At 69.2% G+C, this 23,928-nt stretch overlaps 1 protein-coding gene across 2 annotated transcripts; it reads right to left on the reverse strand.

Annotated features, from left to right (window-relative positions):
• Nucleotides 1-205: 205 nt before the first annotated feature.
• On the reverse strand, nt 206-22,471 carry NHSL3 (NHS like 3). 2 transcript variants are annotated; one of them, XM_086765133.1, is made up of 7 exons: nt 22,249-22,471; nt 6,295-6,450; nt 6,048-6,103; nt 4,715-4,832; nt 4,227-4,343; nt 1,198-4,107; nt 206-999 (listed from the first exon to the last, which is right to left on the reverse strand). In XM_086765133.1, exons 1-7 carry the CDS (start codon nt 22,469-22,471, stop codon nt 977-979), a joined length of 3,603 nt encoding a protein of 1,200 aa, XP_086621259.1. In that variant the 3' UTR covers nt 206-976. The 2 variants fall into 2 exon arrangements, with proteins under 2 accessions (XP_086621259.1, XP_086621260.1); XM_086765134.1 differs by lacking the exon at nt 22,249-22,471 and adding an exon at nt 15,678-15,868.
• Nucleotides 22,472-23,928: the final 1,457 nt, after the last annotated feature.

The raw sequence follows: 23,928 nt of genomic DNA on the forward strand, positions 1-23,928 counted from the left end.
TGACGGTGCCCGCATGTGCCTGGCTGCGTGCAGAGAGGGGGCTGAGCTGGTGCCAGCCCTGCCCCTGTGTTTTAGCGCGGGCAGTGGTGCCGGGAGCCAGCCGGGGGGGGTCTGTCCCTGCCCCACAGCTCCCCGCCACCGCGAAGGACAGCTGCCGCGCGTGGCAAGGCCGCGGCTGTGGCCAGGAAGCACAGGAGGCAGTGCGTTTCGGTCATCATTTTTACCAGCCAGGTACAGAGCTCTGAGCAGCTACTCGGCGGCAGAGGGTTGGTTGCGTTTGGTTTGGTTTGGTTTGGTCGTTTGGTTTTGTTTTACAATCAAAGAAATCTAAACGTGACCCAAGTTTACAGGAACAGCCGTCGAGGCTCTGCGCCGGAGCCCAGGGCCGACAACCAGCTCGCGGGGCAGCCGGGCTCCCTGTCCGCGCTGCGGCCAGCGGACAGAGAGCGGCGCCGGCCAAGAGCCCCCTCTTGCCTGTCCGCGGAGGGCCGAGGCCCTGGTCCCTCCCACCCAGCGCCCCGCTCCCCTCCCGCTGCTCCTGCCCGTGTCCCCCGGGCGCTGCCGTGGCCAAAGCCGTCCCGTTCCCTCGTCCAAAGTGCTTCGCTTCCTCACGGGCCCGGCTGGCCGGCAGCAGCGCGGCTCCAGCTCCAGCGTCTTCGTCCCTCTCACACTCCTCTCGGCGCGGCTGCTCTGCTCCGCACACGCAAACCCAGCGGCAGCCTGGCAGGGAGGAGGCGCTGGCTCTGGGCACCGGCCTCAAGTTCAGTAAAAAAAAAAAAGCAAAATAAAGCTGTAGTACTTAGGAAAGTGAAACCAACACCATTTTTGCATAAATATCATCAAGGCCGTGGAGGCTAAGGCTGTTTGCTTCCTGTGTTAAGTTAGTTGCCAGTTCCACACTCGTCCGTTGACCTGCCCAGGTCCCTGAGAGATTTGGATTCCCGTCCGCGGGGCACCAGTCCTACAGCGGCGTCCTTCAGGCCGTCTCTCCCCGTCCATCTGCGAGGGAGGAGGGAAGAACCCGTCAGCCACCCCGAGCCCCAGCTTCCCGGCTCTCCTGGCCGTCCCAGTGCCACCCCAGCCCCAACACGGCCTGCGTGCTGCGCTGGGAGCCCGCAGCTCGGGAGCCCGAGCACCTACAGCGGCATCATCCCACGGTGGGGCTGAACCGGACCCCCTGCCCCCTGCCCCACGTACCTTGTGCAGGGAGGCTCTGAGCCGGCGGCTCCGCGGCGCTCCTGCCCTCCGTCCCCGAGGCCGCCGTCCCCGCCGGCTCGCTCTTAGTCCTGCTCTCGTCTGCCGGAGCTGCCTTGGCCTTCCCATCCGGCACGGGGGAGCTCAGCGCTTCCGCCCCCGGCGGCTTTGGGCTCAGGGGGGAAGGAACCGGCCCCGGGCCCAGTGAAGGCTTCTTGGCTACCGGAGGGGGGATCTTGCCAGGTTTCCGGTGGGCTTGCGCCTTGCCGGGGCCCTGCTGGGTGGCAGCCGGAGCCGCTGAGCGCTGCCCAGAGAAATTCATCAGCTCGGCCACCAAGTTCCGCTTCAGGTCGGCCTGCGCCTCGGGGGACGAGGCCGTCTCGATCACCAGCTTCCTGGAGCTCTTGGCGAAGATGAAGCTGGCCGTGGAGGCAGGCGATTTGTGCCTGGGGGAGAGCTGGCCATCCCCCGGCGGCCCGTCGGGGCCCGGCAGCACCGCTCTGCTGCCTGGCAGCTTCTCCGCACCCTCACCGGAGGTCAAGGCGGTGGCCTTGAGGTGCACGGCGTGGTGGAGCTGGTTGGAAGGCACCGCGTCTTTGGCAGGAGGGGGCTGCCGCGTGGACAGGGACCGGCGGACGGGCTTCTGGGGCACCGGCTTCTCCTCGGCACCCACCCCGGCCCCGGCGGGCGGCTCCACGCTCACGGAGCGCAGCCGCACCATCTGCAGCAGCGAGGGCGTGACGATGGGCAGGCTGGCGTCCTCCTTGGGCACCGGGCCGCTCTTGCTTCGCGACGCGGGCTCCTTCTTGGCCTCTGCTTGGGGGCCGTTGGTCGCCTTCTTAAGGCTGGTTTGGGGCGGCAGAGCCAGAGCTGAGGGCAGCGGGAGAGGCGGTGGCGGCGGCGGGGGCACAGTGGCCTCAGGAGGGGGCTCGGCAGCAGGGGAAGGCGACTGCGGTGCCCCAGCCGGCAGCTCTTGCCGCTGGCTGCGCGAGGAGACGGTGGCCGAGAACAAGGAAGATGGAGCCCCTGGGCTCGGTGCCGCTTTCTGCTTGGCCGCCAGAGCCAGTGCGACATCAGGCAGGCTGGAGAAATAGGCTTCATCCGGAGGGGGGAAGTCCGCCATGGACAGGTCGTGCTCCTCGGGAGCTGGCGGGGGTGGCGGGGGCCAGGCAGCATCGGCGGGGGCTTCGCCGGCGGCCGGGGGGCTCCCCTCCGCCTTCTTCGCTGGCGGGGGAGGCGGGTGGTAGGCAGGCGGCGGCGACGGCGGTGGAGACTTGCTGGTAGGCTTGGCCGAGGGCTCCTGGGCAGTGCCGGGCGCCGGTGGGGCTGGCGAGGGGAGCAGGGGGCCGGCAGGCGCCGTGGGCTGCTGGGGCTTGGTGGGCGGTGGGGAGAAGGGAGCGGGCACCTTGGGGTGCGGCGGGATGATGAAGCGATCCGAGCGGCAGGGCAGCGTCTCGGGGGGAGCCGGGTCCGAGGCCGAGGAGGAGATGGAGGTGAGGGAGGAGGAGACGGAGAGCGCGGGCGACTGCAGGGAGCAGACTCGGTCCGGCTTCTGGGGCTGAGCCCTGCCCGGGGACGCGGATGGGGGTCCCAGCCCCTTGGCGGGCAGTGTAGGTGTCCCGCTCTGGCTGGAGTAGCCGCTGGAGGGGGACATGGTGCGGTCAGACCCATCTGGGCAGCTCCACTTGGGCTGGGCATGGGGCTCCCTCAGCACCACTGTCACCCCGGGGCTGCCCCGCGAGGCCTCGGGGGAGCTGGTGCCGGCCAGGCTCTCGGAGCGGAGGCTGCTGGTCTCGCTCAGCGACGGGGAGAAGACGTCGTCCTCGGCAGTGGGGCTGAAGGGCTCGGGGCGCGGGGACCAGGGCGTGCCACTGTCCCGCTGGGACCGCCGGTCGGGTTTGGGGGGCAGCCCCAGCACCTTGGGCTCCCCCTCGGCCTTCTGGTGCAGCGAGTAGGTCCTGCGAGGGGGGGCCGGGGGCTTCTTCATCTTCCTGAGGGAAACGCTGCGGGCGGAGGAGCGCTCGCTGGCCAGGCTGCCCGTGTCCGAGCCCTCCGCCTGGCTGCTTGTGCTGTACGCGGGGGACGCCCGGCCGCTGCTGCCCCCCACGGCCAGGAGCCCGGGGGCGGCGGGCACGGGGCCGGCGGCAGGTTTGGAGCAGGAGCTGGCGAAGCTGGCGGAGCTGTAGACGCTGACCTGGTCGGTGTCGGAGCGAGCCGCCGCGTCCACCTCGCCACGTGGCCCTGCCTCGGGCTGCCGGCGGTCGGAGCCGCCCTGCGAGGAGATGGTGGAGCTGTTGGAGACGATGGTCTCCGTGGATTGCGAGTGGCTCCAGTTGTCGCTGGAGGAGGAGGGCTCACGGCTGCGGGCGCTGTGCTCCGAGAAGCGGGCGAGGGAGCGCACCGAGGCCGGGCTGGACGACACCAGGCTGCAGCGGCTCAGCGTCCGCACGCTGCTCCGTGTCAGGGCCACCACGTCCACCATGGGCGGCAGGATGGCGTTGGGGATGATCTTGGACATGTAGGTGCCCTGGGGCGAGATGGACATGACGGGGCTCAGCAGCTCCGGGGGGCTGGCGTTGGTGGTCATGCCTGGCACGGCCAGCGACTTCGGCCTCACCATGGGCGACAGCTTGGCCGCCGTCTTCCTCCCCAACAATGTGTCGTCGTAGTAAACCCGGTCGATGTGCTTCTGCAGGGCCGCGTCCGCCTCCTCCAAGGCTCCCAGGCGGACGCGGGCGCCTCCGGGGACAGCCAGCGGCTGCAGCTTCCCGTCGATGGTGGGGATGCGGATGGCGTCGCTGGAGATCTGCCCGCCGTTCAGCAAGAGCTGCGGCGCCTGGCTGGCCCCGCGCCCCGCCTGCCCTCGCCCCTCGGCATCGGGGCGTCCCTTGGCTTCCAGGCTGTTCCTGAGACCTGGGAGCAGGGAGAGACGAATTCCGTGTGATCCCGGGGCAGACGCACCAAGCCAAGGCAAACAGAGCCTGGGCAAGCAGAGCAGACCCTAAAAACGCCCCCGTGCCCCCCGTGATTACCCAGCTCCTTCTGGACATGCTGAGGGATGCCCAGCACCGTCGTCCTCCTCTCCTTCCTCTTCTTACCGGCCCTCTCCGAGGATTTGGGAAAGGAGTCATGCGGTCGGAAGGTGGAACCTGCGAGAGGCGTGAGCGGGTCCATCTGTTGCGAGGGGGACCCTGGCCAGGGGATCCCCAGCGCCCCCAGCACCCCCCCCCCCGCTACCGGAGATGCTCCGGGACAAGCCAGGCTCGGACGTCCGGCACAGCTCAGCGCGGCACCGGCAGCTGCCAGACAGCCGCACGGGCTGGGCAGGGAGGAGACGGCGTCCGTCCGTCTGTCCACCCCCCTCGCCCAGCTCTGACTCAGCCGGAGCTGCTCTCTTCTCTCCAAGGGCCCCCAAATCCCCGCGCTGGCTCGTGGCCGCTCCAGCGCAGAGCCCAGCCTTCCTGCCACGCACCCCAGCCCCCCTCGCGCCCCCCAGTCTCGCAGCCCCTCGGCCAGGTACCTTTCCGCTGGATCATCTCGGAGCGGATGGAGAGGGCATCCTCGGAGGCGCTGTCGGTGGCGCAGGAGGCTGCCCGGCTCCGGAGGGACACGCTGTCATCCTCCGAGGACGCGCAGGACTGCGTGGGAGAGAATGGGCTCAGGCGGACCCCGCGCTGCGGGGACGGGGCTGCTCCGGGCCCCGCCAGGCCCCTTCTCTGCCGCAAACTGACTCCGCAGCCCAGCGCTGCCGAGACAAAAGCTTCTCCGAGGGCCAAAGGCTGAGTCAGCCACGCCGGCATCCAGAATCCTCCCACCAGGAGCGGGGCCGGGAGCAGCCCCAGGGACCCCAGGCGGCCTCGCAGCCCCCCGGAGAGCAGGCGAGCCGGGGTCCGGCCCGCCCGAGGAGCGCCCGAGGAAACTGGCGGCCTCAGTGCCGCGCCAAGCCGAAAACCGCCCCACGGCTGCCCCCAGCCCCACTGAGCCCCAGAGCCTGGGGCTGGAGGGCTGCCACGGCTGGGAGAGGGGCGCGGGGCTGGGGCGGTGGCGGGGACAGGCGGGCAGCGAGGCGGCTGTGCCGGGTGGTCTGCAGCACAAAGTGCCCCTCTGGGCACGGCTGGCGGCATGGCCCCACGACGGGCACGGCTGTCGGTGTCCCCCCGTCCCTCCAAAGCACCTCTGAGCGCAGGCGGAGGTCGGGATGAGGCACGTCAGCGTGACCCCCCACCCAACCCTGCCACCATGCTGCCCTGAGCCGGCCCTGCTCCCCCCACGGCTCCCGGCCCCCCGCTGCCCAGGGGTTCAGGGGGCCGGGAGCCAGCGGGGCCAGCGGCTTGAGCAAACAGGGGTGGGTGAGGCGCCGGCAGCGGGGTCAGAGCCCGGGGAAGCAGCGAACCCCAGCCCAGCCGAGAGTGGGAGTTCCTCCTCGTCAGCGGCCGGGGGGGCCCAGCCACAGGCTGGATTCGGCCCACGGTCCCCGCTGCGCCACCCCAACACCTCACCTCGCTCGGGGCTGCCGGGGGACACCAGTGGGGTGGGACGGGGGGATGGTGGGACCCGACCATGGTGGGGGTCCCCAGGCAAAGCCCCACAAATCAGAGCAGGACACAGCAAGGCCACAGACAGGGGGGACGGGGACAGGGGCTCGTCGTGGGGCAAAGGGGACAACACCAAGGGACACACGGCCCCTTCCCAGCCCACAGACCCCCCGGCCATGGTCCTGCAGCCCTGGCTGGTTCCCCACCTGCCCCCAAACACCAGCCAGGGTGGGGACAAAGGGGCCACCCCGTGTCCTGTCCCCCCCAGGGCAGCCCGACAGCACTGTGGGACGGAACCAGGTCCTCAGTGGGGCTCACCTGGAGACTGCTGGTGTCCCCGTGGTCCCAGGCACTTTTGGTCTGCTTCTGCTTCTCTGTGGAGGGAAGGCAGGGGGGTAAAGCCCACCGGCGGGGCCGCCAGCCAGCCGAACGGCTGCCGATCCGGCAGCGCCGCCCGCACGCCCCAGCGTGCTGCCGGCCCCCGGCGCTGGACTCTGGTCAGTCCCGTCACGCCGTCGCCGCAGCCCGGCCGGCCAGGGGCCACCCCGGGGCAGGGGACACCTACCCTGGTGCTGCAGGGACTTCAGTCCCTCCTGGGCCTGGTGGTGCAGCTCCTCCAGGTGTGGGGGCCGCGTGCTGGGGAAGAAGACGTTGTCGGGGCATTCCTCGCCCGCCGCGTACTGCACGCTCAGCCGCTTCTCGGCCTCGCCCTTGGCAGCGCCTGCGGAGACAGAGGGGTCAGCTTGGCCGGGGAGGGGGGACGCAGCCGCGCTCCCACTGATGCACCCCCACCCGCGAGCCAAGAGGAGCACGGGGCGATGACGGCCAGTCCGGGATGACGTTATCTCGCTCATCTCCAAACTGGAAACGCCACGCGAGACATCACGTCCCACGGCTCTGCCCGGCCGGTCGATACGCAGCAGTCGGGCTGTCTCCGCCGTGAAGCCGCAGGGTTTTCTCCTGCCGCTGGGGCATGGCGCCGCCCTCCTGCCCAGCACCTTCGTTAGGAGCAAACGAGGCAGCGAGCCGTGCGGGGCCATGGGCAGCTCAGCAGAGCAGGGGCAGCACGGGGGGATTAAAGGGGGATGGAAAGACGAGGATTTTCCCTTTGGAGCGCTCCAGCATCCCCAGTCTTGCAAAGCACCCCGCAAGCAGGGACCTGCCCCGCGCCCAGGCAGGCTGGGAACGGCACAGCCGAGGGAAACTGAGGCACAGCCTGCCTCAGAGGACCCATATCCCCCCTCCCAGCCCCCCGCGTGCTGGGGACCCCCCCCCGTGCCATCCCGCAGCCGGCACAGAGCCCTCCACACGCCGTCTCGCAGCCCCCTCCCTGCAAACCACCACCAGCACCCTGGGGTGCCCACAACCAGCCCCGGGCCCTTGCTGGCGGCTGCGCCTGGCATCGCCCGGCCGGGGCACAGCACACAGCCCTGCCCGCTCGACGCTGCCCGCCGCCAAGCATCCAGCTCCTCCTGCCTGGAAAAAAACAGCTTCAGGCTGAGGAAGGGAAGGGCGAGCGCAGGAAAGCGGCGGGGCTGGCGGCAGCACCCCAGGGACACGGGTGCTCAGCATCGCTGGCGCCACGCACCCATCCGCTGCCCCCCGTGTCCCCCGTCCCCTCCCGGCCAGCCCAGCCAGGCGGCGAGGCGGCCGTGCTCCAGCTGCGGCGCACAAAGGAGCAGGCCCCGAACAATGGAGCCAGCCCACCCCGCTGCGCCACGCCGGCCTCTGCCTGCGCCGGCACCGCGGCACGGCCGGCGGGCACGGGGGGCACGGCCAGGCCGGGAGAGCGGGCGGTGGCGCAGGGGACCCCTGTGCTGGCGCAGGGTCCCTGCAGGGGGACCCCACGGCCCCCCCCCCCCCCATCACGTTCCCCATCCCCCAAACCCTTTTCTCCCACAATTTCGGCAGCCCCTCACCCAACACTCCCCCCAAGCACAATGAGACCCGCCTTCCGGCGAGAGGAGCGCAGTGATTTATTCCGTTAACTTCCCGGCGGACGGGGCCGGGGCCGGGGTGACCTTCCCTGCCCTCCCCCTGGGCTGGCAGCCCCTCCTTGCTCGCTGCGGGTGGGCGAGCGCCCGGGGGTGGGCGAGCGCCCGGTGCCGGGCAGGGGTCCTGGCGGGCAGGGGTTGCGTAAGGACAAGGCGCTGCGCCCTCCCTCCCGCTCACTCACCCTTCTTCTTGAGGAAAGCCAGAAGCGAGGAGAGGTTCCTGCCCATGACAACCACCATGGTGGCTGGGGAGAGGGTCCGGTCCCCGCCGCCCCCCGCGACGGCCCTGCCTATTGTGCCGCGGCGGCTCTCGCCAAGCCGTGTGCCGGCGAGGCGGACGCCGGTGGTCCCCAGCTCCCTCGCTCCGTCCTCATCCGCGCGGCGGGAGGATGCTCGGCCAAGCGAAGAGGCTCCGGCGCAGCTGCCTGCGTGCGGGGAGAAGCCTGACCCGGGGACGGCTGCGCGGTGGCAGGAGGGGACAGCCCCGGCTGCGCCCACCACGCTGCTCAGTCACGGGAGGAGGAGAGCGGGGGCCCCTCCTCTGGCCTCCCCGCTCACCCCCGGCCTGCCAGCCTCCTCCCACGGCTGGCAGGGATCCATCCTGCCGGGCTCAGGGCCAGGATTTCCCCAACTCCCTCCTCTTGAACCCCTGGGAGCCCCCCAGGACCCTCCTCGCCTGCTCCCCGCTGGCTGCAGCATCCCTGCAAACCAGTCACTCGCTTCCACAACAGTGCGGCCAACTGGGAGGAGCTGGGAGAATTTTCCTCTGGCCCTTGGGATACAGCATGGTGGAACCAACACTCATCCGTCCCCGGTGCCCCGCGGGACCAGCACCCACTGCAGCCCCCCCCAGCCCTGCCAGGGAGACCCCCGCTGCCGGCACGGCTCAGCCTGTAGCCATCGCGGGGCAAAGGGACACGTCCTTAGGGACCAGGCGTCCGGCACGGCTACATCACAGTCACAAGAGCCGGCGGCGCTGGGGGAGAACGAAGTCTTGGACCAGTCTGACCAGTAGCTCCAGCTGCTGGCACGGGGCACATGAAGCCAGGGGCAGAAATGCCGGGGGCTGAGCACCGGCACAGACCGCGGCACCGATGGCCACCCGTCCCCACGGCACGAGGCGCTGCGCGCTCGCGGGGCGGGGGTGCCGGGGAGCAGCGGGCAGCTGGTGCCCTGCGCAGCCGGGGAATTTGCTAATCCCCAGCCGCCAGCCCACCAGCTCCACGCGCCCAGCGCCTCAGGGAGCTCCAGCCTCCCATCTCCAGGCGTTTCGCCCCGAAAGGTGCAGAGCTCTCGGTACTCACCCAGCGCGCAGGGCTGTCCCTGTGCCACCCGGGAGCCAACAACCCTGCCCCTGCCCTGCCAGTTCCCCGCGGACTGCGCCCGGGGTTCACTGCGGCGGGACAGAGGTTGGGCTGCGGACAGAGCGGCGTCACCCAAGGCGGAGAGCGAGGGTCCCACCAGACCCCAGGAACCGAACGCGCTGCCCGGGGGACAGTTTGACCTTGCAAAAGGCACCTCTGCATCCCCGGCCGGGCAGCTCCGGGATTTTTCCCCTCCATGCCCGTAACAGCGAATACAAGCAGCACCTTGCAGGCCATGCTATGCGTAACCCAGCACCCTGCCTCCAGCACGGGCAGGATGGGCCCCGCCGCCCACGCGCCCACCCAGAAGGTGCCGGCGGCCGCGGGCAGGCGCTCCCCAGCTCTTTTCACTGCGCAAGTGGACAAGGGACACAATGAAAGGGCTGAGGATGCACAACGCGGGCGGCCACATGCTGCACCGAGCGCTGCCCTCTCCTCTCCGGACAGCCCGTCATGAGCCGACGGCGGGTCCAGCCCTCCGGCATGGCGAATCCAGCTCTGCCTGCAGGGATGGGGCTGCACCTGAGATCCCCCAGCATGGGAGCCCCCGTGGGTCGTGGGGGACAGTCCCCCCTGCGCTGCTGGCCCAGGGCCCAGGCACAGCTGAGCTCCAGCCCCGCGGCTCCGCAGGGATGTTCCCAGGTGCCAGCAGACAGCCCGTCCCCGCTCCTCCTCCCCGAACGCGCCCCATCGCCTGCGAGGACACAAAGGGCCTGGAGACCATCCCTTGCTGACAGATACGTGTCCCTCTCCCAAGCGCGACAGCCCTGCGGCTCGGGGCAGGAGGAGCTCAGCGTTGCTGGCTGCTATCACCCGAAGGATCGTCCAGGCAGGACGCCGTGGCCCGGCCGCCGAGGAGCCTCGCGCTGAGGGCTGACGCTGCGGAGCGCGGCGGGGCACGAAGCGCAGCCTCCGGTTCTCCTCCCACTCCCTGCGACCTTCGCTACCGCGTCCTCGTCCGGGCGGCCTCGCCCCGGCTCTGTCAACACACGGCAAAACACTGCTGGGAAAGGGACTGGGAAAGGGGGGAAGCTGGGCGGGAGAGAGGCGCGATCCGCAGCAGAGGCTGCAGAACCCGGCGGGCTGAGGGAGCTGCCGCAGCGGCAGCCGGTGCCGGCAGCAACACGCCCGGCGGGAGCTGGTGTCCCGTCCCTGGTGCATTCCTTGCGACGCGCCTCAGATCGCCCCGTCCCCTCCAGGCTCGGCGGCGCTGATCCAACGCACGTGCCTCGTCCACACGCGGCAGCGGGATCCTCCCGGAGAAGGAGCCAGTCGCGGGGCCGGGCACCCTCTCAAGGACGGACTCGCCGCCTCGGCGCTGGCGCCTGCCGCTACCGGTGTCGGGGGTGGTTTGGGGGAGCAAAGCATCCCCGCAGGACAGCAAAGGGGCAGGGAACCCCGGCACCCTCAGCTCGGCCTGCTTTGCCCTGTGCCGGCAGAGAGGGGCTGGAGGGCTCTGGGGTGGGCACGGGAACGGCTGCACAAGGGAGGGTCCAGAGCTGAGACCCCGAAGGAACAGGGACCAGCGATGCTGCAGGCAGGACACGGTGCCAGCCCCGCTCCCTCCCGGAGCTGCCTTAGCCGCCGCGCCGCTCTGCGCGCGGGGAGAGCCGGAGGAGGAGGAGAACCTGGCGCCTGTCCCCCTCCTCGCCAGGCCCGTGCCTCCCCCGAGCAGCAGGTTTGGCCGGACTCGGCTGCAAACACCCATCCCTGCCTCGACTTGCCCTCTCGCTGCGCGGCGGCGGGTCCTGCGGCAGGAGGGGCAGGGAACAGGCAGCGCAGCTCTGCCCGGCCCTTCCACCGCCACTGACTCACCGCAGAAAAATGGGGAGGAGATCCCACCTGCCAGCGTCTTCCCGCTCGGTGGGACGGAGACCTCGCCTCCCCTCTCCCGGCAGCTGGGGCGGTGCAGAGGGGAGCGAGAAGACCCCCTGCCCCCTCTCCCACCGTTTTGGGGTCCCTTCCCACCGCGTGCTGCTCTCAGGCACCAGCCAGCATCATCCAGGCTCACCGGCAGATTTGGGGACCGCTGCGCTCGCTGCGCTGGAGAGGGGCAGAGCAGCACGTGCCCGCAGACGCCGGAAGCGTGGATAACGCCAGTGAGGTGCACCATGAACCCCAGCCCCCAGAGCCCCACGGAGCACTCAAAATGTGGGTCCTGCCACGGCCCCAGGAGCCCCCGCGCTCTGCACCAGCACCCAGCCCCTCGGCCCCGGCACCCAGCCCCTCCACACCCTCCCAGTCAGCCTCTCCCACTGCAGCAGGGCCGGCCGGCTCCCCAGCCGGTGCGACGGCGCAGGCAGCCCCGCCGGCATCTCCCTGCCTCTTTATGAGCCCGAGCATCTCCGTCGTTCCCCTGGGTCCATCACCTCCGCTCGGGCAGCTCCACGGCCCCAGGCGGGACGTGACACCCGCCTGTGCCGCCCTCTGCGCCCCAACCTTCGATGGAGGCTGGGGGGCCGGGGGCTGCAGCCCCACAGGAGGCAAACAGCCCAGCCACCCTTGTCCCCCAAGCCCCTGTCGTCTCTGCGCAGGATCCATGGCCCTGGGACACGTCGCGGGATCGTGCTCTCTCCAGGCAGGATAGAGCACAATAATATTTACCGTGGCGCTGGCCACGCAGCCCCCCGCCGCCAGCCCAGGGGCTGCAGCCAGCCCTCGGCCTCACCAGGGGGCTGCTGCTTCGGCCGGGAAAACATCTCCGCAAAGCAAATAAACACGGCCCGATCCGCGCTGCTGGCTCGGCTCTCAAACACGATCCCACGCAGAGGCAGAAATAAAATTAATTTCAAATGGGAAAACAAACTTGGATCGTTTTTCTTCCTCTAACTCAGAGAGCAGAAAACGGCCCCGCATCGCCCCAGCGAGCCAACGGCCGCGGCAAGGGAGCCAGCGCGCGGCGAGCCCGTGCTCGGAGGGGAGCCGTCACCCAGCCCGGCCGGTGGCCTGCAGCCACGGCTGCTGTCATGGCGGGAGCGCGGTTGGTTGTGCAACGGTGCCGCGCCGCAGCCGACTCGGCCCCGACCTCGCTGCGGCGACGCGCCGTGTCTCCCGTTCCCCGTGCTACCACGGACCCCTAGGAGGGGCTGGCAGCAGCCCAGGGCGGGGGTCCCAGCACCACCCCAACGCCCGATTGCGCCCCGCTCCCACCCCCAGTCCCTGCTCCAGCCCAGTGAGGCTCTGTCCCGCCACATCCCCACCCCGCGCTTGTCCCCTCCCTGGAGAAGCCACCGAACAGGTTTGAAGGTAAATAACAGCCTTCCCCAGCCAGGAGCCGGATCCGGGCGGGAACGGCCCAGATGGGGAGCGCAGGGTGGGAAAGGGCGGCGGGCAGCGCCTCGAGAGCGACGCGGGGCTGCGGAGGCAACGCTGGTGGCACGCAGAGCCGGGGACGAGCCGCCGGCACCTTCTCCCTCCCCGGAGCCATGCCAGAGTCCACGGCTTCGTTACAGCCCTGCTACACCTTCCCCGCGTGTCCTCTCCTCCAGCTCCCGCGCATGCCGCCGCGGCGCCTGCGCGGTTCCCCTCCGCGGCGCTCGGCGCTGGCTGCATCCCCGCGGCGCGTGCCGTCATGCCCGGCATGTTTGCAGGGTACCGAGGGCGCTCGGTAAACGGCAGCCGTGCCTGTCACAGCAGGTACTGGGCTCCACGCAGGAGCGCGTCCAGGAGACGGATTAGGGACAAGACCTTGCAGGTTTTTTCCGTGCACGGATCCACCGTTGTGCCCAGCACCCGGCCCCGCTCCCGCCCGCGGATCTCGCTCGGCAGCACTGGCAGGCGAGGAAGGGCCGAGGAGCAGCCGATGCTCCAGCGGGGATGGAGACGGACACGGCGACGCGGGATGAGGGGAGGAGATGGGAGAGGAGCCGTCAGCTGGAGCTGGGGCTCCCTCCGAAACGGGGCGAGGGGGATAACCAGCGGCACAACGGCAGGTCCCGTCCCTGCCTCTTGGTGACGGGGCGCCTGCCAAGCGGGCACGGCTCGGCATGTCGGAGCCGAGCGCTGGAGGCAGCTGCCTGCCCGGGACACCCACGGATCACCTCCTCCCTGCTCCAGCTCTGCTCCAGGAGCAGGAGCGTGCACCGGGAAGGGCTCAGCCCTCCCGGGCGAGTCCGGCAAGGCCAGCGTGCCGGTGGCTGGAGAAAGCGCCTGAGTAAATCTCGATGTGTCCCTCATCAGGGTGGGCCCCTGCCCTTATCTGCTCCTCCGGCTGTTTGCGGAGCCGGCCCAGCGTGGGTCTGGCACAGAGAGCGGCTGCGAAGGAGAGAAGACGCCCAGCGCAGCTCAGCCCACCCCGGAGCTGCGCGGCAAGAGCTGCGGCTGCCGAGAGGTTCAACCACCAGCCCCCCGGCCACGGCAGCCACCGGTGCCCGCTGCCGGGGAGCCCCGCGGCCAAGGGTCACCCCTCTCCCCAGACCTGCTTCCCACCAGGACGTTTACCCCTACAACCTGCCCCAGCGCCCACCGACGGTGACGCGGGTGCCAGGGGACCCCGCACCCACGGGAGCCCCGCGCTGGCCGCGGCCGCATCCCCGCTGACTCTGCGGGGCACAGCCTGGCCGGCCGCCACGTTCCTGCACCCTGACTCAGCAGGGCCTGGCGGGGCCGGCCAGATAAGGAGGCGATAAGGAGCTCTGGTCTCCCTGGCGCTCAAGGACCTTCGCCGGCAGCTCCGTGTTCCGCAGGCTCCTGCCCGGCCAACCCTCTCCCCGGGACCGCCGCTCTGGTCCGTCGGGATCCAAGGGCGGTGGGTGCCCGCGCCGCTCCGTGCGCGGCAGAAGCACAGAGGAGGCTGCCAACGCCTGCCCGGGCCTGACCTGCCGGCAGTGGGCACAGCGGGACCAAACGGCGCTCCCAGGGACGCAGAGATGGGAACTGGGGATACTGGTCCAGCTGCCGCAACATGCAATTTCCTCTGACCCAAAATCCAGCAGCACCTAGGGTCTGGGTAACGGGCAGGGGCAAGACCCCGAGATCGAGCGGGGGGCCCGTCCGGCGGGTGCCGGCGCACCCTGCCCCCAGCCGGTGATCCCAGCTGCGCCCTCCGAAATGCTGAAGCGACACAATGCAAATTCTTTCGCTTTGTGGCCGGCCGCGCCGTTGCCATGGAGCCGCTGCAGAGAACAAACACAACTCGCCCCATGTTTTCTCAGCACCTTCGGCCCCAGCGCCGGCCCTCGCCCCGCAAGATCTGCCCCGGCCGTATCGCACGGCTCCGCATCGCACCCGTTTTGGGGCATCCCGAACGGAGCCGGGCTTCTCCCGGCCGCTCCTGGGGAAGGGCAGCGGCGGCGGCACACATCCCCCTGTAGCCCCGCGGTCCTGGTTCAGGGACCGGCAAGGGGCACCCAGGCCTGGCAGGGCAACGGAGAAGGGACGGGATTCTGGAGAGGGACGGCAGCCAGCCAGCAAGGAGCGGAGGACAGCGCAGAGCCTGCGGCGGGGGAGACGCCGTCCCTGTGCGGCCACGGGCAACCGGTGCAACTGCTCCCGCCTCAGTTTCCCCAGGCACCCAGCAGATGCTGCCGGCCGGGGCGCTTCGGCACCCTCTCCCCGTGCGCCCGTGGGGTCTCCCCATCCCGGCCCCCCTCCCTCTAAGCCATTTCACTTCACGCGGTCGCTCCCGGCTGACCCCAGGCCCTGCTTACCCCGCGGACAGCTCGGCTCACTGCACCCGGGCAGCTGCTGACTGCGAAGACCGAGGGAAACGGGGCCGCCAAGGGCAGAAGGGACGGCGGGGCCGGGGATCCCGCGGGGCTGGCAGGAGAAAACCCCCCCGGTTCCCACCACCCCGCTATAACCCCGCTCCTACTGACCCCGGACCCCTGCCCACGCGCCCGCCAAGCCCCCTCCCCGATGCAGGCAGGGCTGGGGACATGGGACGGTTCAACATCAGCAGGGAAATTGGCGAGAGCCCACCCCTGCTCGCATCGCCCCGCGGGGGGAGCTCACCGGGACCGGGCACCCTGCGGGGCGACGGTTCACTGTGTGGGTCCGGGCTGGCGTGGGACCCTTTCCCTGCTCCCCTTCCCCGCTGAAAAGGGCTCCCCCTGCCCCAAGCCTCCTCCGGGGCTTTCCAGCTGCATCCGCGGAACCGGAGCAGAAAGAAGCGGAGCCATCGGCGCGTGGACAGACAGACACACATGGAGCGCGGCGAGCTCCCCGGGGCGCCGCGAGGGAAACCGAGGCACGGGATGGGAGCGGAGGCCAGGGAGGAGCCGATGCTGCAGCCCCCAGTCCCTGCTCTAACCGCTGCGACACCGCTTAAGAAAAAACAAATTGGGAACGAATTCAGCTGACGATCTCCGTCCCGATAGCGCGGGCGAGGCAACGGCTGGTGCCCGGTGTGTCGGCGCGGCCCCTGCGTGCAGCTGGGCGTTCTTCCCCAGCTCCGGCACCCGGGGCCAGGGGTCTGATCCTGCCTCCCCCTCCTCACCCAGCACGGGGAGGGCGAAGCCCCCGGCTGTGGCGGCTCAGGTCCAGCCCAGCCCCACGCCGCGGCGGGCAGCGCAGGGCAGCCAACGTTCCGGGCGCAATCCCCCAAAAGGCACCGAGCCCAGGACCCCCTCGGGCAGCCCCATCATTCCTACCTGCCCCCGGCTTCTTGGTGCGGCCAAAGGGCCAGGAGGAGCCGGCCTTGCCGCCCGCCGGGCCCCTCTTGCGGTGCGCGTTGCCCATGGGGCCGCCCTCGCCCTCCACCACGGCCGGGTGGAGGAGGCCGAGGCGCTACATGGCGGAGCCGGACCAGCTCCGGCGTGGCCCGGGAGGCCGCGGGAGACGACGGCTTCTCAATCGCCAGCTCCGGCGGAGCTCGGCGCTCGCAGGCAGCTGTGTCGGAGCCAATGGTACAGACAGAGAGGAGGGGCCTGCCGGAATCACCCGTCGGATCCCACAGCACCCTCCCAGCCCCATCGCTCCGGCAGGGACGCGCGGGTGCCGCGAGCAGGCCAAGCGGCGAAGGGGAGACCCTCCATCCCCAAACATCCCCCAGTGTCAGGACAGCTGGGCACGGCGCTCACCTCCCGCCCCGCTCCCACCTCCCCGGGGAGTTTGCCACGCTCCAGCGACCCGCCACCGCTTCCGCCTGTCCCTGAGCACAGCTCCGACAGCCGACGCTGCGACCCCGCTCCGGGGGTCTCGGGGGTCCCAGCCCCGCGGGGACACACCCCAGCCAAGACCGGCACGGCACGGCCGAGGCGAGAACAGGACTGGAGCACAGCGCTCGAGGACACGGGCTGGGTCCGGCCGTTGCCCAACCGCAGGGCGAGCGCCCACGCGCCCGTAGGGGGACGTTAAACCCCTGCCACCATCCCCACCGTCACCCCCGTCTCTGGGACAAGTCGCAACTGCGCGGACATCTGCACCCGTGTCAGCTCCCGCCGCCGGCACCTCCTTCCCACGCCCCCCCGGCTGCGCCCCCCTGCTCCCCGCGCCAGCCCCCGCGCCAACCGCGTGGGGTTCTGCAAGCAACAACAGCCGCCCACGCCACACGGACACGTCCCGCCATCGCCCGCTCCGAAACACGTACGCCAGCCTGGCCCCCCCCCGCCAAAGCCCAGCCTTCCCTCCTGATTTTTAATTAGAACATTAAACGAACGCTGCGAGGGCAGGGAGGGGTCAGCCAGGCAGGCAGTGGGCAATTCCTGCTGGCAGTGTTTATGTTCCTTAGGTGATTCATCAAAGCCTGGGATAAATAGGAAGGAGGGTTTTGTGGGAAAGGTACAAAACTGGAGAGATGATGCAAACAAACAAAAAAAAAAAAAAAATCGACTGGCAGCTCTGTCCTGACCTTCCAAGGTGATTGGCAATAAATTAATCTTGGACTTCAGGCTCCGTCTCCGCAGCGGAAACGGTGATGGTTCCGTTTCTCAGCAGCTTGGTTTGCTGCCCGAAAGGCAAGCTCGGCACGGCAGAGACCTCCCGTGCCACGGACGGTGCGGCCGCACCGGCGTCCCCGCGCATCTGCTGCCCCGCCTGCTGTGGGAGCTGCTGAGGGAACGGGGGATCCAGCGGGAAACTATTTTCCCCCCGAGCTGCAAGAGCTGGGTCATGCAAGGGCATCTCCAGCCCGGGACAGGGCTTCCCCCGCTGCCCAGCGCCTCCCGGGCCTCCCTGGGACGTACGTCCCCTCGTAGCGGCTCCAAACCCGGGTGCACAGAACCCCGTGCCGCCCGCTCCCCCTCCCCAGCGACTCGGGGGGCTCCTCCGCAGCCGCACACACCAGTTCTCCCAGTGACGCGCTTCTCTTTCTCTTCCCTGCAAGGGAAGGGGAGGCTGGAGCCTGCGGCTGCCCCAGATACAGCGAGACACTTCCCCGTTTTGGTTCCCAAAACAGCCGCCCCCCACACCAGCACCTGCCAAGCGAACGCGGCCACCACCCCCAGCCGCAGCGTGCCACGGCCGCGGAGGTGCCCGGAGCCGAGCCCCAAAAACTCAGCACAGCCCACGTGTGCCAGAATTAGCACGGGGCTAACGGGGTAACACGCAGCCACGTGGCAACACAGCTGCTCCTGGCCCCCACGTTTCCATCCCAGCAGCTCCAGCAGACCCCACTTCAACCACCGCGGCTGCCCCGGGACGCAAACCCCTCCGAAATCCACAGACAGGCCATGCTGCCAGCCGGCCGCTCTCGGCCTTCATCCCAGTCCCGGGTTCGAATGGCTGCACGCAGAAATCCGCTGGGAAAGCGCGGCTGGGGACGGGAAGCGTTCGCAGCCTCCCCAGCACGCAGTTCCCGGCACCGCGGGCACGCTACGCAACGCCAGCCGCGGGGCGGCCGGTGGGAACGGGGAACCGGGCCCAGAGATGCTGACTGCAGGCAGAGCCTTCTCTCCGGGCCAGAACCCTGCGGTTTTATTCGTGGAGAGGACTCTGATAACGCCAAGGAGCCGGGGGGAAGCTGCTCAGGAGGCAGAGATCTCATCATCGCGGCGTGACCACTCCCAGCGCATCTGATCGCCCCCGAATCACGCGCTCGCTCGGCCAGGCCGGCCAGCCCGAGCGTGGGGTGGCGGGGACCCCTCCGTGCCGGATCCGTCCCTCCCGCTGCTTTATCTGCCCCTCCTGGTGCTTTCTGAACCTGATCCCTTCGCCGAGCAAATGCGGAGCGGGAGCCGAGCTGCCGGAACGAGAAAGGAATTCAGCCCTCACTGCCCTTGCGGGGAAGTACAGCTCAGCGAGGCAAAGGTGACACAAACCCGGCTGGAGATCCCCAATCATTAACAGAAATACATAACCAGGAGCTTTGCAAACGATTTCCTGCTCCAGCCGGAGTCCAGGCCGGCTCTGCCGACGACAGCGACAGCTCCAGCCCGCAGACGCGGAGGGAGCTCAGCTCCCCACTCCGGGTGAGGAATTGTTTTTATCCGTGGGGACCGGCCCAGGGCTCCGGCTCCGCTTGGCAGCGAAACGCTTTTTCACTTCGCCGTCGCCCAGCTCTTCACCTCCCGGCGGCTTATGTTCCCGTCGCTGCCGGAGTCGGAGTCAATGATGATATTGTCTTATGAAATAAGACCTTCCTTCTACAGGGAAATACGACTCCGGTGAAATAGTTTTATCGGATCTTACGGAACGTTATTTGCAAGAGTAATTCTTCCAGTTGTCTCCAGGTGGAATAGCTGCGGTTGCGGACACACCTCTCTTTGTTCGCAGAGCCGCTCGCCCCGGCCAGCTCGGGCCAGCCAGGGGATTCCTGCTGCTCACATTTTCTGAGGCGTCACTCTTTGCCGCGCGCAGATTAACAAAATTCATTCCCACGCACGCACGGGAACAATCCCGGGGAGGGGGAGGCGGGGGGGGGCAGCAGTGCCTACACCTCGCCTGCCCCCTTTGCGTTGAGCCAGGGACTAAAACACAAAGCCCGCGTTGACACCAAACCACGTGCCGCGCAGCAGCGGGGGACGCAGGAAATCGAGCGTCCGGGGAGATTTCACATCCTGGTTATTACCACAGCAACACACGGGGACAGCCCGGCCCCAAATTCCCTCAAGGACTCACCCCAGGGCGTCGAGCCCGGCGCTGTCGGCGCGGTCCCCACCGCAGCCCAGCCCCTGCCCCACGCGCATGGCGAAGCCGCCCCGCGCGGTTTCCACAAGCGCTTGCTGATGTTACAAAGCAGCTGCGCACGTTTAAAGCTTTATTTTTAACACCAGTGTCCCCCCTCCTCAGGAAATCTGCTGCTGCCGGCCTAAGCTGGGATCAAAAGGGGAAAAAAAAGCCAAGCCTAATTTAATATTTCTGGAACATCGATTCCCAGTGAAGGAATTACAAAGAATTTTGCAAAAAACGGATAAAGCGGGAGCCAAAAACTGACTAAAGCCACTCGCAGACACGAGGAGTCGCAAGGCGTTCGGACACCATGGGGATGGGGCCACGGAGGTGCCCGAAGCAGGACGGGGAGTTTCAGCTCGCAGCAGGAGTTACCTCACGGGAGAGAGTTGCACCGGCACAAAAAGGGGATGCTGCAGCCAGCGGGGCCCGTCCGCCCAGGCGGGGCCAAGCGTCCCATTGGGAAACGGGAGAGGACTCGGCCTCCAGCTGGGATGGAGCCGGCCCCCGCTCGGCATAAAGCCGCTGGTGCTCCCGGCCGGAGAGGAGGCCTGGAACCCACCCGGGAGCAGGACGACTGCGCCCTTCCTCTACGCTCCCAGCTGATGTTTGGAACAATTCCCAGCTGGGGCGGGACCAGGCCGGCTCCTGCTGCGCGAGGGCTCGTGGTGTCGGCAGCGAGGCCGCCGCAGCCTCCAGGCAGTCAGAGCCACGTGCAGTGGCGGCCGATGCCACCGGCTCCAGCGCGCGGCTCCGCAGCCGCCTTCGGAAAGCGGCTGGCGCTCGGCACCGCCGGAGCCGGCACTCCTTCCATTTCCATAGCTCAGCCCAAACTGCCGCTCGAGGCATCCTGACTGCCGTCATACAGGGAAGCGTCATCTCCCATTTCACGGGGAAGGATGCTGGTGACCCCGGCGCGTGCCGGCGGTGTCCTGAGGACGCTCGAGGCCGCGGCCAGGCCGGAGGCGGTGAGGCAGGGTGGGGCTCCCGGCGCGCTCCGCACACTGGAAGCACGAGGAGGGTGACTCAGCCACGCACACAAGCCGCAACTGTTGCACATCCGCGCTGCGGCCCCGCTGCACGCCAGCGAGCGAGCGGTGACGCGGTGGAACGTGGCACCTCCCGTCCCAAACGGGACGCTGTGGGCTACCAGCACAACCAAAACCACAGCGCCGAGGGGAAGGGTCCCGCAGCCCCGGGGCCGGCCATGGCTCCACGCAGCCCCTCCACCACCAGCATGGACTGCAGCGGGTGCTCGGCGCAGCGGATATCTGACTGCACGGCTCGGCGGCAGCATGGCGACGGAGCCCTGGCCGACACGAGCGGCAGGCTGCTTTGGCGGGGCGCGCTTGCGAGGGACGGCGCGGCGAGAGGGCTGGAGGCACCCGAGCCGTGACTGTCATGGGCAGTGACTTCGCATTTTGAGGATTAGCTGGTGAATGTTACAACCTCAGGAAAAAAAAAAACAATTAAAAAAAAATAAAAAAGGCTGGCAGAGCTGTCAGGGAAGTTCCTGCGCTGCGAAGAGGAACATCACATGCTCCGGCACATCTCATTTTTTCTGCTCAGGTTTCAGCGCCGGGGCCGCAGCAGCGGCGTCCACGCAGGGCGAGCCGGGAGGGCGGCACCAGCAGCATCCAACGACGGGCCTGGCGCAGAGCTCGGCGTCTCCCCAGGACCCTTTTCCCTTTCCACCGCCGCTCCTCTCCTATCACAGATATCTGTGCGCTCCTCCCGGCAGCAACACGCCTGCGCGCAGCCCCGGACGCCTGGAAATTCACTCCCCGCGGCACACCGAGGCAGAAAGTCCCAGGCGACGGCACTCGGCTGCGTTTGGGTGCTGCGGAAGTGGCCTCTCCCTTGGCAAGAGCGCGGTGACGTCCCCGCCGGAGCTGCCCCGCGGCGAGGGCACTGGCGTGACGCAGGCGACGTCCCCGATATCACGGGCCGGGAGAGGCTCGAGCGTTTCTCCGCTGCACCAGGCGATTCCTCCGGCGACTGCAGCCTCGCCGGGACGCCTGCTACTGCAACGCAACCGCGCCGAGGAGACGAGCGTGACCAGACACGCCACCGCCCACGGCTCTGCCGACGGTCCCGGCCCACGGGAGGCTGGGCTGAGCCCAGGGATCCCCGAAACACAAGGTGGCAGGGACGCGGCCGGGTTACAGGGGCCGTATCAAGGACAGGAAGGGCCACACCTGGAGCACGCAAACACCCTGCCCGGGAGGAGGAGGAGGAGGAGGCAGCAGCGGCTGGCGTCTCTCCAGGTTTCCCTCAGCCCCGGTGACCTTCTGACTCAGCGCAGAGAGAACCTACCCACTGAACCAGCACCAGCCCTCGGGGCAGGGACGAGATTGCGCCGGGAACTGCCGGATCCGGCCTGCGGCCGCCGCAGCAGCAGCCGCTGTGGCCACCAGCAGGGCCATCACCTCCTTCGCCGCCCCTCAGCCACGGCTGCTGCCACCACGGCCAGCGCCTCTGCCCCTCCTTGGCCACCACGAGACCCTTCTTTGGCCACCTCCATGGCCACCGCCTCCACTCCTTTTCGGCCACCACTGCGACCCCTCTTGGCCACTCCACAGCCGCCCTGGCTTCCACTATGACCTCTCCTTGCCCACCTCCATGGCCACCACCCTGAACCCTCCTTGCCCACCTTAACGGCCACCATTGTGACCCTTTGTTGCCCAGCACCCCAAAACCTCCTCGGCCACCTCTACAGCCACCACCTCGCCTTCTTTTTGACTACCACTGTGACCCCTTTTTGGCCGCCTCCATGGCCATTACCTTGACTCCTTTTTGGCCATCACTGTGACCCCACCTTGGCCACCACCCTGACCCCTGCTCAGCCACCTCAGTGGCCACTCCCGTGACCCCTCCCCGCCCACCACCATGGCCAGCACCGTGACACCTCCACGGCCACCACCTCGACCCCTCCTTGCCCACCACCCCGACCCCTCCTCGGCCACCACCTCGACCCCTCCTTGCCCACCACCCCGACCCCTCCTCAGCCACTTCCACGGCCACCACCTCGCCTTCCTTCCGGCCATCACCGTGCCCTCTGCTTGCCCACCAGCACGGCCGCCCCCCCGACCCCTCCCCTCGCCCCTCGCTCACCTCGGCCCTCGGCCCCTCCCGGGGAGCTGCCGCCCTTCCTCCGCCGCCGCCCCCGCAGCCAGCTGAGCGCCCGCCGCAGCGAGCCGGCCCGGGCCTTCCTCCGCCGGGGGGGGGGCGCCGCCGCCGCCTTCTCCGCCGCCTTCTCCGCCGCGCCGCCGCCGCCGCCGCCGCCCCGCTCCGGCTGCCGCTCGCCGCCCGCCGCAGGTGCCGGCCGGGCGGACATGGCCGCGGCGGGCAGCGCCCCGCACCGCCCCGCACCGCCGCCAGCCGCTGCCCATAGAACCGGGCCCGCCCGGTTCCGGTTGTAACCCCGACCCCCGCTCCGGGCTCCCGCCGAGCGCCCGGCGCCGACGGAAAGTTTTTTTGCGGGGCGGGACCGAGGCTGCGGGAGGCCCCGCCCGCACCGGCCCCCGCCTCCCCCCCCCGGCCCTCCGCCCGCCCGCAGGTGGCCCCGGTTGCGGGGGTGGGGGGGGTCTGCGCCCTCCTCCTCGGGGCTACCAGGGTCCCCTGGGTGCCCCCTCTCCGGGTGGGTCCCGGCTTTGTTCCCTCGGAACCCGCACCCTGCGTGGGAGGAGCGTGCGGGGACACTTGGGACTCCCCCCCCCGCCCCCGCACCCTTCCCGTGGTGCTGAGGGCACCGGAGCTAAACTGTGCGGGACGGGAGCGAGGAGTTGGAGCATCGTCACCCCCGGAGCCGTGTCCCGCAGACCCGCAGGGGTGGCTGTCCCTGTCCCTGGAGAGGAGCCGGGGCCGCTGGCCGTGTCCTGCCCTTGCCCTCTTCCCCGCAGCCACCACCGGTTCCTCACCTGCCGGGCCCGAGGGTGACGCTTGCTGTGCCACCGCCGACGGCAGCGCCCGCGGGGACACAGCAGCTCCCGAAGAGCGGCCGACCTGCGCGCACCTGAGGCCACCGGCATGCTCCCGTGAAACACCCCGCGCTGCACGGCTTCTTGTCGCTGACAATAAACGAGCTCCTGAAAACGAAACGCTCGGGCGCTTGATGTGGCTCTGGGAGCTGAGAGCTCCCGGGAGCTGGCCCGGCGATGGCAGCCACGCTCCGAAAAGATTTCACCTCTTGCTGCGAGCCTGCGTTGCACAGGAGCATGAATGCGTGGATCCGGCTGCAAGGGGACAGCGGGATGCACGGGAGCCTGGGCCAGAGCAGTGATGTCTCCCGGCAGCAAGCGGGTCGATGGCCAGGACACGCAGCAAAGCCAGAGGCTGTGGCCCTGGCAAGAAAACAGGTGGTTTCCACCGCTTTTCCACGCTCCCGTCTTTTCAGGTCCCTGCGCGGATGCGTGTCCTGATGTGAAAAGCTGCAGCGTTGCGTTTAAGCCGCATCCTTCCCGGAGGCTGGCAAGGGCCTGGCCGCCTGCCCGGAGGAGTTTGCCAGCCGCTGGAAATGACTAGAAGCGTTTATAAAGCGAGAAGCTCCTCCATCCCACGAGCTTCCCAGCACGGTGCCGTCTCCTGTGGGATTTGGGCACCGCGTCTCTCGTGGGCTCTGCAAACCCAAGCACCCTGCTGCTGTGCAGTGGTACCAGCGACCGGGGATGGGCACGCGACACCGAACTCGGGGCGATGCCTGGGAAGGGCTGGGGCTCGCTGGGCTTTTGTGTCTCTGCCTCTCGTTCCCCCCACTTCACCCCCCTGAACCCGGACTCGAGGCCTAAATGAGCG

This window comes from Chlamydotis macqueenii, chromosome 22 (genome assembly GCF_036417535.1).
Source record: "Chlamydotis macqueenii isolate bChlMac1 chromosome 22, bChlMac1.mat, whole genome shotgun sequence".
NCBI lineage: Eukaryota > Metazoa > Chordata > Aves > Otidiformes > Otididae > Chlamydotis > Chlamydotis macqueenii.

Bases quoted from the DNA above. Each gene is read 5' to 3' on its own strand.
- NHSL3 (XM_086765133.1), bottom strand. From the start codon at position 22,471: ATGTCCGCCCGGCCGGCACCTGCGGCGGGCGGCGAGCGGCAGCCGGAG. The intron at 6,104-6,294 runs GTAGGTGTCCCC...TTCCCTCCACAG, and splicing joins GAAGTCCCTGCAGCACCAGG to AGAAGCAGAAGCAGACCAAA. The intron at 4,344-4,714 runs GTACCTGGCCGA...CGCCTCTCGCAG, and splicing joins CGAGATGATCCAGCGGAAAG to GTTCCACCTTCCGACCGCAT.